Below are 17,309 nucleotides of genomic sequence, written 5' to 3'. Positions count from 1 at the left end.
ATCTAAATTCTTTGGCTTTAAATGCTGAAAAGGCCCTTTTGTTCTGTTATTCACAAATTAAGCAAATGTAAAGCAGAAATAGTGATTATGTCAACTTAGGATATTTACCAACATTATTAAGACTTTGAACTTAAAATTTACTGGAAATGACCCATAGTGCAGCTGGTTGGCCTACGTGATTAAGAATTCGTGTTCTTAGTCACATCTGCTTGTATGTGTATTATTCCTACAATGGACTTATGAAGATGATTTTGACATATGGCAAATATCAGTATTTCCTGTTATTAAGATGTAACACTGAAATTGATTATGGAAAGTGAAAACTTCTATATTCAGTCACTAATAGTGTTCCTGAAGTACCAGTAAGGTTCAAAATTTAATCAAGAGAAAACTATAGTTACTTCCTCTGACAAAGTCTGAGGAAAAAAAAATAACTCATTATTAAAGGCTGTTTGAATGTTTAAATACGTAATTTCATGAAATATAGAGACTTCAGTAATGTTTGTCCTAGATAACATTGTGTTGAGTACTTGATCAAACAATGTTGGAGTTTCCGACAAACATTTCTTTTGTTTTTTTCTTTTTTTTACTGCCTTTTACTATGGTAACTGAGGTGTCTGCTATTGACCAAATGGTTGTGATCATTTGTCGCTCCCATTGTCTTAAATAAGTACAATCATCCCTCAGTAACTGTGGGGGATTGGTTCCAGGACCCTCCAGATACCAAAATCTGTGGATGCAAGTCCCTTATATAAAATGGTGTGATATTTGCATATAATCTATGCACATCCTTCCATACACTTTAAATCATCTCTGGATTACTTATAATACCTAACACAATGTAATGCTATTTAAATAGTTGTCAGTTGTCCATGTGTGGCAAATTCAAGTTTTGCTTTTTGGAACTTACTGGAAATTTATTTTTCCTGAATATTTTTGATCCACAGTTGGTTTAACCAGTGGATGTGGAACCTGTGGATACAGAGGGCCGACCGCATATAATCCACAAATTGCATATCTGCAACCACTGATAAAACCACCCCACATCTGGTTTAGGTTGCAACTACAAGGGAATACTTGACATAGCAAAAAGAGAATTAGGAAACAAAGAACAACTGTGAGTCCTAAGGCACTCGTATTTTCATTAGCAGTCTCTCTACATGTTTCATATTACACTATGATCAGCTATCTAAAGACAGACCAAGAGGTAGCAATAGCAAATAAATATGAATCCTGGATTCATTACTTTAGAAATAGTAAGGGTATAAATACTTGTTTAAGAAAGAAAATGATTATTCATTCTATGCCTAGAGGTACTGATACCTGTGTTTGCTTTATCAGCTTGCCCAACAGCAGGTGGAAAATGTCTTGGGAAAAATTACTGAGAGTAAAAATAAACTGGCCTATGAAAAGGGAAGACTACAGGTATGAGATTTCATTTTTTGATTTTTGTTTTCTAATTTTTTAATGCCAGTTGTCAAGCTAAATTTTGCTGGATTTTGAGAGGACTTAGCTCTGTCATTTACTAATTCTATAACTTTGGACAAGTTTTTAAGCCTCCCTAAGTTTGGTCCCTCATTCAAATCCAGGTGACTTCTATCTACACACCTATAATATAATACTGAAACCTAAAATTGTGAAGCCAAGGCTCATTCTGTGACAGTATAAAACTTTATTATAATTATTTTATGCATGGTCATTTGCTGCCAATGTAGAAAGCCTATGTTCTCTCTCTCTTTATTGAAGTATAGATGATTTACAGTATTACATTAGTTTCAGGTGTACAACAGAGTGACTCAATACTTTATAGATCATATTCCATTTAAAGTTATTATAAAATATTGGCTATATTCCCTGTACTGAACAATCAGTCCTTGTAGCTTATTTATTTTATACATAGTAGTTTGTACCTCTTAATCCCCTACCCCTGTTTTGCCCCTCCCACCTTCCTTCCCCCAACTGATAACCAGTAGTTTATTCTCTATTTCTGTGGGTCTGTCTGTGTTTTGTTATTTTCATTGCTTTGTTTTATTCTTTAGATTCCACATATAAGTGTTAACATATAATATTTGTCTTTCTTTGTCTGACTTATTTCACTAAGTACAATACCTTTCAGGTCCATCCATGTTGTTGCAAATGGCAAGATTTCATTCCTTTTTATGGCTGAATAATATTCTCTGTCTCTCTTTCTCTCTCTGTCTCTCTATATATATATCTGTGTGTGTGTATATATATACATACACATATGTATATATATAGAGAGAGAGAGAATATATATGTATATTCTCACATCTTCTTTATCCAGTCATCTGTTGATAGACTCTTAGGTTGATTCCATATCTTGGCTATTGTAAATAATGCTGCTATGAACGTTGGTTTTTTTCCCCCCCTAAAATAATGGGTTTATTGAGATATAATTCACGTTTAAAGTGTACAATTTAGTGGTTTATAGTACATTCACAAAGTTGTGGAATCATTACCACTATCTAATGCCAGAACATTTTCATCATGACAACAAGAAACCCTGTACCCACTAGCAGTCATTCCCCATTCTTGCCTTCCCCTAGCATCTGCCAACCACTAATTTACTCTCTGTCTCTGTCTGTAGATTTTCCTATTCAGGACGATGTTCAACTTTTTGAAGGGTAAAAAAGAATTCTTTTTTTTTTTTAACCACCCCCCCCAGCTGCTTTCCCCCCTTGGTGTCCATATGTTTGTTCTCTACATCTCTGTCTCTATTCCTGCCCTGCAAACTGGTTCATCTGTACCTTGTTTTTTTTTTTTTTTTTGAGGGCTTTCTCTAGTTATGGCAAGCAGGGGCTACTCTTCATCGCAGTGCGCGGGCCTCTCACTATCGTGGCCTCTCTTGTTGTGGGGCACAGGCTCCAGACGCACAGGCTCAGTAGTTGTGGCTTACAGACCTAGTTGCTCCACAGCACGCGGGATCTTCCCAGATCAGGGCTCGAACCCATGTCCCCTGCATTAGCAGGGAGACTCTCAACCACTGCGCCACCAGGGAAGCCCATCTCTACCATTTTTCTAGGTTCCACATATATGTGTTAATATACGGTATTTGCTTTTCTCTTTCTGACTTACTTCACTCTGTATGATAGTCTCCAAGTCCATCCACGTCTCTACAAATGACCCAATTTCGTTCCTTTTTATGGCTGAGTAATATTCCATTGTATATATGTGCCACATCTTTATCCATTCGTCTGTCGATGGGCATTTAGGTTGCTTCCATGACCTGGCTATTGTAAATAGTGCTGCAGTGAATATTGGGGTGCATGTGTCTTTTTGAATTATGGTTTTCTCTGGGTATATGCCCAGTACTGGGATTGCTCGATCATATGGTAATTCTATTTTTAGTTTTTTAAGGAACCGCCGTACTGTTCTCCACAGTGGCTGTATCAATTTACATTCCCACCAACAGTGCAAGAGGGTTCCCTTTTACCACACCCTCTCCAGCATTTGTTGTTTGTAGATTTTATGATGATGCCCATTCTAACTGGTGTGAGGTGATACCTCATTGTAGTTTTGATTTGTTATTTCTCTAATAATTAGTGATGTTGAGCAGCTTTTCATGTGCTTCTTGGCCATCTATATGTCTTCTTTGTAGAAATGTCTATTTAGGTCTTCTGCCCATTTTTGGATTTGGTTGTTTGTTTTTTTAATATTGAGCTGCATGAGCTATTTATATATTTTGGAGATTAGTCCTTTGTTGATTTGTTCTCCCATTTTGAGGGTTGTCTTCTTTATGGTTTCCTTTGCAGTGCAAAAGCTTTTAAGTTTCATTAGGTCCCATTTGTTTATTTTTGTTTTTATTTCCATTTCTCTAGGAGGTGGGTCAAAAAAGATCTTGCTGTGATTTATGTCAAAGAGTGTTCTGCCTAGGTTTTCCTCTAAGAGTTTTATAGTGTCCGGTCTTACATTTAGGTCTCGAATCCGTTTTGAGTTTATTTTTGTGTATGGTGTTAGGGAGTGTTCTAAGTTCATTCTTTTACATATAGCTGTCCAGTTTTACCAGCAACACTTATTGAAGAGACTGTCTTTTCTCCATTGTATATCTTTGCCTCCTTTGTGATAGATTAGTTGACCATAGGTGCATGGGTTTATCTCTGGGCTTTCTATCTTGTTCCATTGATCTATGTTTCTGTTTTTGTGCCAGTACCATATTGTCTTGATTACCATAGCTTTGTAGTATAGTCTGAAGTCAGGGAGTCTGATTCCTCCAGCTCCGTTTTTTTCCCTCAAGACTGCTTTGGCTATTCGGGGTCTTTTGTGTCTCCATACAAATTTTAAGATTTTTTGTTCTAGTTCTGTAAAAAATGCCATTGGTAATTTGATAGGGATTGCATTGAATCTGTAGGTTGCTTTGGGTAGTATAGTCATTTTCACAATATTGATTCTTCCAATCCAAGAACATGGTATATCTCTCCATCTGTTGGTATCATCTTTCATTTCTTTCATCAGTGTCTTAATAGTTTTCTGCATACAGGTCTTTTGTCTCCCTAGGTAGGTTTATTCCTAGGTATTTTATTCTTTTTGTTGCAGTGGTAAACGGGAGTGTTTCCTTAATTTCTCTTTCAGATTTTTCATCATTAGTATATAGGAATGCAAGAGATTTCTGTGCATTAATTTTGTATCCTGCAACTTCACTGAATTCATTGATTAGCTCTAGTAGTTTTCTGGTGGCATCTTTAGGATTCTCTATATATAGTATCATGTCATCTGCAAATAATGACAGCTTTACTTCTTCTTTTCCAATTTGTATTCCTTTTATTTCTTTTTCTTCTCTGATTGCTGTGGCTAGGACTTCCAAAACTACATTGAATAATAATGGTGAGGGTGGATATCCTTGTTCCTGATCTTAGAGGAAATGCTTTCAGTTTTTCACCATTGAGAATGATGTTTGCTGTGGGTTTGTCATATATGGCTTTTATTTTGTTGAGGTAGGTTCCCTCTCTGCCCACTTTCTGAAGAGTTTTTATCATAAATAGGTGTTGAATTTTGTGAGAAGCTTTTTCTGCATCTATTGAGATGATCATATGGTTTTTATTCTTCAAACTTTTACTATGGTGTATCACGTTGATTGATTTGCATATATTGAAGAATCCTTGGCATCCCTGGGATCAATCCCACTTGATCATGGTGTATGATCCTTTTAATGTGCTGCTGGATTCTGTTAGTATTTAGTTGAGGATTTTTGCATCTATATTCATCAGTGATATTGGTCTGTAATTTTCTTTTTTCGTAGTGTCTTTGTCTGGTTTTGATATCAGGGTGATGGTGGCCTCACAGAATGAGTTTGGAAGTGTTCCTTCCTCTGCAATTTTTGGAAGAGTTTGAGAAGGATGGACGTTAGCTCTTCTCTACATGTTTGATAGAATTCACCTGTTAAGCCATCTGGTCCTGGACTTTTGTTTGTTGGAAGATTTTTAATCACAGTTTCAATTTCACTACTTGTGATTTGTCTGTTCATATTTTCTATTTCTTCCTGGTTTGGACTTGGAAGGTTATACCTTTCGAAGAATGTGTCTATTTCTTCCAGGTTGTCCATTTTATTGGCATAGAGTTGCTTGTAGTAGTCTCTTAGGATACTTTGTATTTCTGCGGTGTCTGTTGTAGCTTCTCCTTTTTCATTTCTAATCTTATTGATTTGAGTCCTCTCCCTCCTTTTCTTGATGAGTCTCACTAATGGTTTATCAATTTTGTTTATCTTCTCAAAGAACCAGCTTTTAGTTTTATTGATCTTTGCTGTTGTTTTCTTTGTTTCTATTTCATTTATTTCTGCTCTGGATCTTCATGATTTCTTTCCTTCTGCTAACTTTGGGTTTTGTTTGTTGTTCTTTCTGTAGTTCCTTTAGGTGTAAGGTTACATTGTTTATTTGAGATGTTTCTTGTTTCTTGAGGTAGGATTGTATTACTATAAACTTCCCTCTTACAACTGCTTTTGCTGCATCCCATAGGTTTTGGATCGTTGTGTTTTCATTGTCATTTTCTCTAGGTATTTTTTGATTTCCTCTTTGATTTCTTCAGTGATCTCTCTTGGCTATTTCATAATGTATTGTTTAGCCTCCATGTGTTTGTGTTTTTTATGTATTTTTCCCTGTAATTGATGTGTAACCTCATAGCGTTTTGCTCAGAAAAGATGCTTGATATGATTTCAATTTTCTTAAATTTACTGAAGCTTGATTTGTGAACCAAGATGTGATCTATCCTGAAGAATGTTCCATGCGCATTTGAGAAGAAAGTGTAATCTGCTGTTTTTGGATCGAATGTCCTATAAATATCAATTAAATCTATCTGGTCTATTGTGTCATTTAATGCTTGTGTTTCCTTATTAATTTTCTGTTTGGATGATCTGTCCATTGGTGTAAGTGAGGTGTTAAAGTCCCCCACTATTATTGAACATTGGGGTTTTTGAATTAGTATTTTCATTTTCTCCAGATACATACTTGGGAGAAATTGCTGGATTATATGGTAGTTCTGTTTTTAGTTTTTTGAGCAGCCTCCATACTGTTTTCCACATGGCTGCAACAATTTACATTCCCACCAACATTGCACTAGGGTTCTCTTTTCTCCATATCCTTGCCAACATTTGTTATTTGTGGTCTTTTTGATGATAGCCATTCTGACAGGTGTGAGTCGATATCTCATTGTGGTTTTGATTTGCATTTCCCTGATGATAAGCAATGTTGAGCATCTTTTCATGTGCATGTTGGCCCTCTGTACATCTTCTTTGAAGAAATGTGTATTCAGGTTTTCTGACCATTTTTTTAATTGGGGTGTTTGGGTTTTTTGATATTGAGTTGTATGAGCTGTTTATATAGTGTGGATATTAAACCCTTATCAGTCATTACATTTGCAAACATTTTCTTCCACTCAGTAGGTTGTCTTTTCATTTTGCCAATGGTTTTCTTTGCTGTGCAAAAGCTTTTAAGCTTAATTAGGTCCCATTTGTTTTATTTTTGCTTTTGTTTCCTTTGCCTTAGGAGACAGAACCAAAGAAAGATTGCTACAATGTATGTCAAAGAGTGTTCTGTGTTTTCTTCTAGGAGTTTTGTGGTTTCAGGTCTTACATTCAAGTCTTTAATCCATTTCAAGTTAATTTTTGTAAATGGTATAAGTTAGTGGTCCATTTTCTTTCTTTGGCAACTGCCTGTCCAATTTCCCCAACACAGTTTATTGAAGAGACTACCTTTTTCCCATTGTATATTCTTGGTTCCTTTGTTGTAAAATAATTGACCATATATGTGTGGTTTTCTTTCTGGACTCTGTTTTTTTTCCATTGATCTATGTGTCTCTTTTTATTCCAGTACCATACTATTTTGATTACTGTAGCTTTGTAATATAGTCAGAAGTCAGGGAGAATATGTTAATTCCAACTTTGTTCATTTTTCTCAGGATTGCTTTGGCTATTCAGGATCTGTTGTGGTTCAATATAAATTTTATGATTATTCTAGTTCTGTGAAAAATGTCATGGGTATTTTGATAGGGATTGCATTAAATCTGTAGATTGCTTTGTGTAGTATGGACATTTTACCAAAATTTCTGTGAACATGGGATATTTTTCCATTTCCTTATATCATCTTTAATTTCCTTCACCAGTGTTTTATAGTTTTGGAGAGTATAGGTCTTTCACCTTCTTGGTTAAGATCATTCCTAGGAATTTTATTCTTTTGGTGTGATTTTAAACAGGATTGTTTTGCTTTCTCTTTTTGATTGTTCATCATAAGAGTATAGAAAAGCAACAGATTTCTGTATATTAATCTTGTATCCTACAACTTTACCAAATTAATTTATTCTAATAGTTCTTTGGTGGAGATTTTAGGGTTTTATATATAAGTATAATGTCATCTGCAAATAGTGACAGATTTACCTTTTCCCTTCCAGTTTGATGCCTTTTGTTTCTTTTTCTTGTCTGATTCCTGTGTCTAGGACTTCCAATACTGTGTTAAATATAAATGGGAAGAGTAGGCATCCTTGTCTTGTTCCTGATTTTAGAGGAAAAGCTTTCAGCTTTCCAACATTGAGTATGATGTTAGCTGTGGGTTTGTCATAAATGGCCTTTATTTATGTTGAGATATGTTTCATCTATACCAACTTTGATGAAAGTTGGTATCATGAATGGTTGTTGAATTTTGTCAAATGCTTTTTCTACATCTGTTGAGATGATCATGTGATTTTTATCCTTTCTTTTGTTAATGTGGTGTTTCACATTTATCAATTTGTAGGTATTAAACCATCCTTGCATCCCTGGAATAAATCCCGCTTGATCACGGTATATAATCCTTTTTATAATTGTTGAATTCAGTTTTCTAATATTTTGTTGAGGATTTTTGCAACTATATTCATCAGAGATGTTGGCCTGTAATTTTCTCTTTTTTTGTGGTGTCTTTGTCTGATTTTGGTATCAGGGTAATCGTGGGCTCATAGAATGAATTTGGGAGTGTTCCCTCCTCTTCAGTTTTTTGGAGTAGTTTGAGAAGGATAGGTATCAGCTCTTCTTTATATGTTTGTTATTGATAGAATTTCCCTGTGAAGCTGTCAGGTCCTGGACTTTTGTTTGCTGGGAGTTTTTTGATTACTAATTCAGTTCCACTACTAGTGATCAGTCTATTCAGATTATCTCTTTCTTCCTCATTCAGTCTTGGAAGATTGTATGTTTCTAGAAATTTATCCATTTCTTCTAGGTTGTCCAGTTTGTTGGCATATAGCTGTTCATAGTATTCTCTTCTGATGTTTTTTTGTACCTCTGTGATATCAGTTGCAATTTCTCCTCTTTCAGTTATTATTTTGTTCATTTGTGTCCTCTGTCATTTTTTCTTAAAGAGCCTGGCTAAAGGCTTATTGATTTTATTTATCTTTTCCAAAAACCAGCTCTTAGTTTCATTGATCTTTTCTATTGGTGTTTTTTTTTTTTAGTCTCCTTTTCATTTATTTCCTCTCTGATCTTTATTATTTCCTTCCTTTAGCTGACTTTGGGCTTTATTCTTTTTCTAATTCCTTTAGATGGCGTGTTAGGTTGTTCATTTGAAATTTCTCTTTTTTCTTGAGGTAGTCCTGTGTCGCCATAAACTTCCCTCTTAGGACTGTTTTTGCTGCATCTTGTAGATTTTGGCAAGTTGTGTTTTTATTTTCATTTGTTTCAAGGTATTTTCTGATTTCCTCTTTGATTTCTTTACCTACCCATAGGTTTTAATATCATGTTGTGTAGTCTCCACGTTTGTGGTTTTCCCATTTTTCTTCCTGTAGTTGATTTCTAGTTACATACCATTGTGTTCAGGAAAAATGCTTGATATAATTTCTGTTCTCTTAAATTTGTTGAGACTTGTTTTATGGCCTAGCATGTGGTCTATCCTGGAGAACATTCCATATGCATTTAAACTTTATTTATTTTTTTTTTCAATTTTTGGCTGCATTGGGTCTTCATTGCTGTGTGCAGGCTTTCTCTGGTTGTGGCACATGGGGGCTTTTCTTCACTGCGGTGCGCAGGCTTCTCATTGCAGTGGCTTCTCTTGTTGTGGAGCAGGGCTCTAGGCGCACGGCCTTCAGTAGTTGTGGCACGCGAGCTCCAGAGCACAAGCTCAGCAGTTGTGGCGCATGAGCTTAGTTGCTCCGTAGCATGTGGGATCTTCCCAGGCCAGGGCTCGAACCTGTGTCCCCTGCATTGGCAGGTGGACTCCCAACCACTGTGCCACCAGGGAAACCCCCATATGCATTTAAAAAGAATGTGTATTCTTCTGTTTTGGGATGTAAAGTCCAGTAGATATCTATTAAGTCCAACTGGTCTAATGTGCCATTTAAGACCACTGTTTCCTTATTGATTTTCTGTCCATTGATGCAAGTGGAGTGTTAAAGTCCTGTACTATTATTGTATTGTTGTCATTTTCTCCCTTTATGTCTGTTAATATTTGCTCTATATGTTTAGATGCTCCTGATTAGGTTCACCTATATTATGTACATATATGTTAATGAAAGTTAATCCTATTGTTGTACAGATCCCTTTATTATTATATAATGCTGTTTGTTGTCTTTTGTTATAGACTTTATTTTAAAGTCTACTTTGTCTGATACGAGTATTGCTACCCCAGCATTTTTTTCCTCTTCCATTTACATGAACTGTCTTTTTCCATCCCGTCACTTTCAGGCTGTGTGTGTGTCTCTGAGATGAGTCTCTTGCAGGCAGCATATAGATGGGTCTTCATTTTTATCCAGTCAGCCACCCTATGTCTTTTGACTGGAGCATTTAATCCATTGATATTTAAAGTGATTATTGATAAGTGTGTACTTATTGCCATTTTGTCACTAGTTTTCTGGTTGTTTTTATAGTTCTTCTCTGTTATCTTCTTTTACTTCCTTCCCTTGTGGTTTGATGATTTTCTTTAGTGGTGTGCTTGTATTCTTTTCCTAGTTTCTGTGTATCTATTGTAGGTTTTTTACTTGTGGTTACTGTGGAGTTCATATATATTGACCTAGAGCTTATTTTAAACCAATAGTCATTTAAGTTCAGATACATTTATACACTTTTAAAAAGCTACATTTTTTATTCCCCTCCCCCACATTTTGTGTTTTCAATGTCATATTTTACATATTCATGTCTATCCCTTAACTGTTTATTGTAGTTATAGTTGATTTTATAATTTTTGTCTCTTAATCTTGTACTAGCTTATTTAAGTAGTTGATCCACAACCTTTACCTTATATTTGCCTTTACTAGTGGGATTTTCCTTTCCTATAAATTCTTCTTGTTGTAGCCTTTTCCACTTAGAGAAGACCCTTTAACACTTGTAACATCAGTTAGATGAACTCTCTTAATTTTTGCTTCTCTGAGAAGTCCTTCATCTCTCTTTCAATTCTGAATAATAATTTTGCTGGGTAGAGTATTCTGACTTGTAGGTTTTTCCCTTTCAATACTTTAAATATATCATGCCACTCCCTTCTGACCTGCCAAGTTTCTATGGAAAAAATCAGCTGATAGCCTTACGGAGGTTCCGTTGTATGTTACTCTTTATTTTTTTTTCTTGCTGCCTCTAAAATTCTCTCGTTAACTTTTGCCATTTTAATTATGATATGTCTTGGTGTGGGTCTTTTTAGGTTCATCTTATTTGGAACTCTTTGTACTTCCTATACTTAGAAATCTGTTTCTTCATCCTCAGGAATAAATTTTTTCAGCCATAATTTCATCAAATACATTTTTAACCTTCTTCTCTTGCTTTTCTCCTTCTAGGACCCCTAAAATGGGAATGTTGTCCCAGAGGTTCCTTCAACTATCCTCATTTTTTAAAATTTGTTTTAAAATTTGTTTTTGCTCTTCTGAATTGGTGATTTCCAATATTGTATCTTCCTGATGACTTATGCATTCTTCTGTATCTCCTAGTCTGTTATTAATTCCTTTTAGTGTACTTTTCATTTCAGTTATTATGATCTTCAGCTCCAACTGGTTCTTTTTTATATTTTCTAGTCCCTTGTAAAAAATCTTACTCTGTTCATCTATTCTTTTCCCAAGTTCAGTTAGCATTCTTATTACTAATGCTTTGACCTCTATATCTGGTAAATTATTTATCTCTATTTCATTAGTTGTTTTTTCAGGAGTGTTTTTTGTTCTTTTGTTTGAAATAAATTCTTTTATCTTCTCATTTTGTTTAACTTTCTGTATCTCTAGGTAAAAGTTACTTATCCCAAACTTAAAGGGGTGTCCTTGTGTGGGAGTGTCCCTGTGCACTCTCCTCTGCACTCAGTGGCTTTGCTGGGAGAGCTGAATCTGAAGTGAGCACAGGTTACATCTTCCCCCAGGGTGTGCTGGCAGTTACCACCTTGGTGGGAGGTAGGGAGGGTCTCCTCCTACCCTCCAAAGACGGAGGGGCTAGAGCCAGAGCCAGGTGTGAGCTGGCACTTCTCCTATGCTCAATGGCTATAGCCACCCTATCAGGTGTAGGACCAGGTATCAAGGTGCTGGAGCAGAAGCCCTAAGGGTCAGGTCCAGGCTGGTTTTGTTCCCTCTTAAGTGTGCACTCCCTCTCCCCTCCAGCAGTGGCAGCCTTCGCCCTAGTGAGCAGCTGCATCGGAGCAAAAGGGTCCAGAGTAGGTGCCTGGTGTGGGCTGGGGTGTGCACTGGGATGGTCCCAGCACATCAGTAGGAGTTCCAAGTAACTCCTGCCCCACCACTTCTGCACACACTGGTAATGATTGCCCCCACCCTATTCAGATGCAGGGCCCAGTCTGAACCACTCCATCTCCCCCAAGTGCTTATCCTCCTTGACAGTGGCAGCCTTTATCTAGTGGGGAGCTGCTCCAGAGCAAGAGGGGCTGGAGCTGGCATCCGCGCAGACTAGGGCAGCTGTTGGGGTGGTCTTGGGACACCGGCCAGAGCCCCAGGCCATTTTTAATTTGTTTCCTCTACCTTGTTCCTGGGAGTAAGCAAGCGTGTGTGCGCTCTTCAGGAGCAGAGTCTCAGTTTCTTACAGCTCTCTGGTATGTCCCACTGATTTTCAAACCAGCTAGTGGGATTCATCTTTCCATTGTTGGTCCCCAGGACTGGGGTTCCTAATACGTGGTTCAAGCCCCAAAATCCCCAGGGAGGATCTCTGAACCTGTGACATCCCCTCCTCTTCTGTATCCCTACTAGGGACATAGGTCCCGACCTGATCACTTCTCCCTTCCTAGCAAACTCTGTGGATCTTTCTTTGCAGCCTTGGTTGTAGACATCTTTCTGCCAGTCTCCAGTTTGTTTTCACTGAGAGCTGCTGCACATATAGATGTATTTTTGATTTGTTTGTAGGGGTAGGTGAGCTCAGCATCATCCTACTCCACCATCTTGATTCCCTCCATTGCATATGTTCTCCTTTTTGCAGAATTTTTATAACATTCCTAAAAAGAAATAACCTGGAAATTGAGATGCAAGGAAATAGAATTGACTTGTGCATGAGATGATACTGTTCTTTCACTCCATGTGAGTTTTGTCCCTAAAGTGTCCTCAGAGCAGGAAGCTTGCCACTAATAAGGCTAGACCTGCCTTAAACCAACTTCAGTAGAAACACTGACGTCTAAATTAGTGGTTCTCAGCCTTAGCTACACAGTAGGCTCCCCTGGGGAATTTAAAAAACTCTTCATGCTAGGAAGTATATGATATCTGCCATTTACTTTGAAATGAATCATTGAAAAAAGTAAATAGTTTGATAGATCGATAGAGAAAATGATGGATGAATATATGATAAGTAAGTATAAAAATGTTAATGGTTGAATTTGAATGGCAGGTGTATGCACATTTCAATTTTTATGTATATTTAAATTTTTTCATAATAAAATAAATATAAAGGGAAAACTCCCCATGACCAGGCTTGCACCCCAGAGCAATTAAATCAGAATCTCAGGGAGTAAGTCGTAGGCTTCAATACTTTTTAAATCCCTGGTGATTCCAATGTGCAACCATAGTTGAGCACCAGTGGACTGAATGGTATGAAATGAAGTCTGGTTAGGCTTGGCAGCTATAGAGCTGACTGAATAAGTAATCTCCCTAGAGATTTGCCGAACACCTCAGTGTTAATCTTATCTCATCTGCCCAAGGGACTTACCATAGGGTTAGCAGACAAGCTCCAGCCCAGAAATGGCAGGTGATCTGAAAGGCAGTTGATAAACCATGGTTGTGAAACAGTATGTTGTCCAATAAAAAGATAAAGCTATTTGGCCACTATTTGTGTGCTTTTAATTAATATTTTCCAGAGGCAGCGATGCAGTTAAGTATAATCATCTATACTTGTGTAACCTTGCACAAGTCTTAATTTTCTTGTTTCATCTTATTCACCTATGAAATGAGCTGGGGAAGTACACCTCTCTTATTTACTTCTCACTGGGAAAGGTGATCAGTGTAATAGGCTGGGTATATACTTTCTCCTTTGTGACACTAATCATCTCGTAGAAGCTGTGGCCCATGATTTTGACCTGCTTTTAGCTTTCCCAAGAGAAATGAAGTACATTTTTAAGTGTGTGAGAAAAATCTTAAATACTCATAGCCGAATCTTAAACCCTTGAAGCCAAATTTTAGCTGGGAGTGGAATACATTTTAAGATTTATTAGTGAGTTTGATGTTACCTATCTATCCTTTTAAACCTTGATTACATGTTAGAGATCATCCTTATAATCTTAAGGAAAATACATGCCTTTTTTTCTGCCCATATTCCTGTAATAAGGGCTGAAGCTTTTTGATAGCCTTTGAAAGGTGAAACACTTTTGAAACTATTGATTCACTGGTGTTTTTATGTCATGCCTTGGATTGGCACATTCCAAAAGGCACTGACCTCACCAGCCCAAGGGAAAGTGCTCTTATATAGCACGTTATTCTTTTTTTTTTTTTAATTGACAATCTTGTGTTAGTTGCTGGTGTACAGCAGACTGGTTCAGTTTTATATATATGTGTGTGTGTGTATATGTTCTTTTGTTTTGTTTTTGTTTTTTTTTTTTGCGGTATGCGGGCCTCTCACTGTTGTGGCCTCTTGCGTTGCGGAGCACAGGCTCCGGACGCGCAGGCTCAGCGGCCATGGCTCACGGGCCCAGCCGCTCCGTAGCATGTGGGATCTTCCCGGACCAGGACACGAACCCGTGTCCCCTGCATTGGCAGGCGGACTCTCAACCACTGCGCCACCAGGGAAGCCCCAGTTCATTCTTTTTTATGGCTGAGTAATAGACCAGTGTGAGAGTGTGTGTGTGTGTGTGGTGTGTGTGTGTGTGTGTGTGTGTGTGTGTGTGTGTATATATATATATATATATACACACACACACACACACACACACACACACCTTCTTTATCCATTCATCTGTCGATGGATATCTTGGTTGCTTCTATGTCTTGACTATTGTAAATGTATAGCATATTACTCTCGTAAGATAATCTAAAAGAAGAGCTACATATTAAATGTAATCAAAACAATAGTCTGCTGTGTGTTCTCTCAATTGGATTATAATCGATTAAAATATTACATATGAACCATATTAGATAAAATATTGCATTGTCAAAATTGACTTAATGATGTAAATACCGGGTTTTAGGTGTTAATGCAGACTGTCAGAAACTGTCGCCTCACACTCAAACATGATTTTAGTTTCATATATGGTGCTGTATACTATTGCATTATCTAAATATGCCCAAATGTATTTATCCTTTTTTTTTTTTTTTTTTTTTGCGGTACGTGGGCCTCTCACCGTTGTGGCTATCCTTTCTTATGTCGATGGATATTTAGACAGTTTTCAGTTGTTTGCAAATAATGCTGATATGATGAATTTTTGCACGTGTCTTTGTACTCATCCAAAATATTCTCTATTCTAGGTATAATTCTTAGGATGAGAATTGCTGGGTTGTATGATGTACATAAATTGAAATTTACTAGAGTTTGTCAAATTTCTCCTAAAAGTAATTATACCAGTTTAGAAAGCAGTCTATATAAGAAGATGTAGAGTGACATGTGTTAACATGGATGAATCTTATAAAATAATACCACATGGGCTTCCCTGGTGGCGCAGTGGTTGAGAGTCTGCCTGCCGATGCAGGGGACACAGGTTTATGCCCCAGTCCAGGAGGATCCCACATGCCGCGGAGCGGCTGGGCCTGTGAGCCATGGCTGTTGAGCCTGCGCGTCTGGAGCCTGTGCTCCATAACAGGAGAGGCCACAACAGTGAGAGGCCCGCATACCGCAAAAAAAAATAATAATAATAATACATACTGTTTAGGGATACATTTAGAGTAAAATTATTAAAAAGGAATAAGCATGATAAAACATCAAATTCAGGATAGTAGTTAACTCCAGGATGGAAGAGATTTAGTTGGATTAGGCTACACAGCGGGTTTCAACTATATTAGTAATGTTTTATTCTTTTTAAGTTGAGTGATGAATAGAAGGGATGTTGCTATATATGCCTGAAAGATTTCCAACATTTTTTTTTATAAATTTATTTTATTTATTTGTTTATTTTTGGCTGCATTGGGTCTTCTTGGCTGCATGCAGGCTGTCTCTAGTTGCGGTGAGCTGAGGCTACTCTTCATTGCAGTGCGTGGGCTTCTCATTGCGGTGGCTTCTCTTGTTGCGGAGCACGGGCTCTAGGCCCGCGGGCTTCAGTAGTTGTGGCTCGCGGGTTCTAGAGCACAGGCTCAGTAGTTGTGGCGCACAGGCTTAGTTGCTCCGCAGCATAGGGGATCTTCCTAGACCAGGGATCGAACCCATGTCCCCTGAATTGGCAGGAGGATTCTTAACCACTGCACCACCAGGGAAGCCCAACACCTTTTTCTTGTCTTTAAACATGTTAGTTAGTGCTTTATGTTCACTTTAATCTACCACTGGCCTCATCACTCTTATACCAACTGGATTCAAATATTATGTTAGCTACCTAGCCCCTTAGGAGCAGCTGCATTTGTGACCTTAATTTAGAGATTATTTAAAGGTTTTGTTTGTTTTGTTTTAGTAAATTTTTATTGAGCTATAACATATTATACAGAAAAGTACACAGGGTACAGTTAATGGATTTTCACAAAGTAGAGGTAACCATGTGACCAGCACACAGAATATTCCCAGCACCCAGAGCCCATTTCATAGCCTTTTTCAGTCACCATCCCCCATGATGTTACTATCCATCATCCTGACTTCTAATACCCCAGATTAATTTTTGAACTTTGTATAATAATACAGTATATACTTTTTGTGTGTCTTGTTTCTTTCACCCAGCATTATAATTGAGAGATTCATCAATGTTGTTTGTTGTTGTACTTCTTTGGTTTGAATTGCTTCATGGAATTATATGAATATTATTAAGGGTGCTGTGCTGAAATTATCAGTTTTATGAATGTATTTTCATACTTCTAGTCAAAATACATAACTCTGGCAGTTTAGGTTGTTTCAACTCTGTAGCTCATTTCAAACTTTGGGGTAACGTTGTAGGCTTGTCCTACTTTATTTCCAACTTATATGTATCGAAGAAGAAAAAACCTAGGAAATTTATTAATAGCATTAATTTAGAATACTTGAATTATAAAACACATAAAAATAAGTTCCTTTTCATCCATTTCTTAGGTGTCTCACAGTTTCTATAGTGTTATATTTTATATTAGAAAATATATATAAGGGGCAATATTAGGGTAGGAGATTAAGAAGTACAGACCACTGTGTATAAAATAAGCTACAAGGATATATTGTACATCACATGGAATATAGCCAGTATTTTATAATAACTATAAATGGAGTATAATCTTTAAAAATTGTGAATCACTATGTTGTACAGTTGAAACTTACATAATATTATAAATCAACTATACCTCAATTT

The 17,309-nt window shown here is 37.0% G+C and overlaps 1 protein-coding gene across 1 annotated transcript in view; it reads left to right on the top strand.

Annotated features, from left to right (window-relative positions):
• Nucleotides 1-17,309, top strand: part of CCDC150 (coiled-coil domain containing 150) — a 90,616-nt gene that overhangs the window by 49,442 nt on the left and 23,865 nt on the right. Inside the window, 1 exon segment of the mRNA XM_060015401.1 lies at nucleotides 1,342-1,425. Within this exon segment, the coding sequence (XP_059871384.1) occupies nucleotides 1,342-1,425 (84 nt within the window).

The sequence above is a fragment of the Delphinus delphis genome, chromosome 7, assembly GCF_949987515.2.
Source record: "Delphinus delphis chromosome 7, mDelDel1.2, whole genome shotgun sequence".
NCBI lineage: Eukaryota > Metazoa > Chordata > Mammalia > Artiodactyla > Delphinidae > Delphinus > Delphinus delphis.
This window is presented reverse-complemented; position numbering and strand designations above follow the sequence as displayed.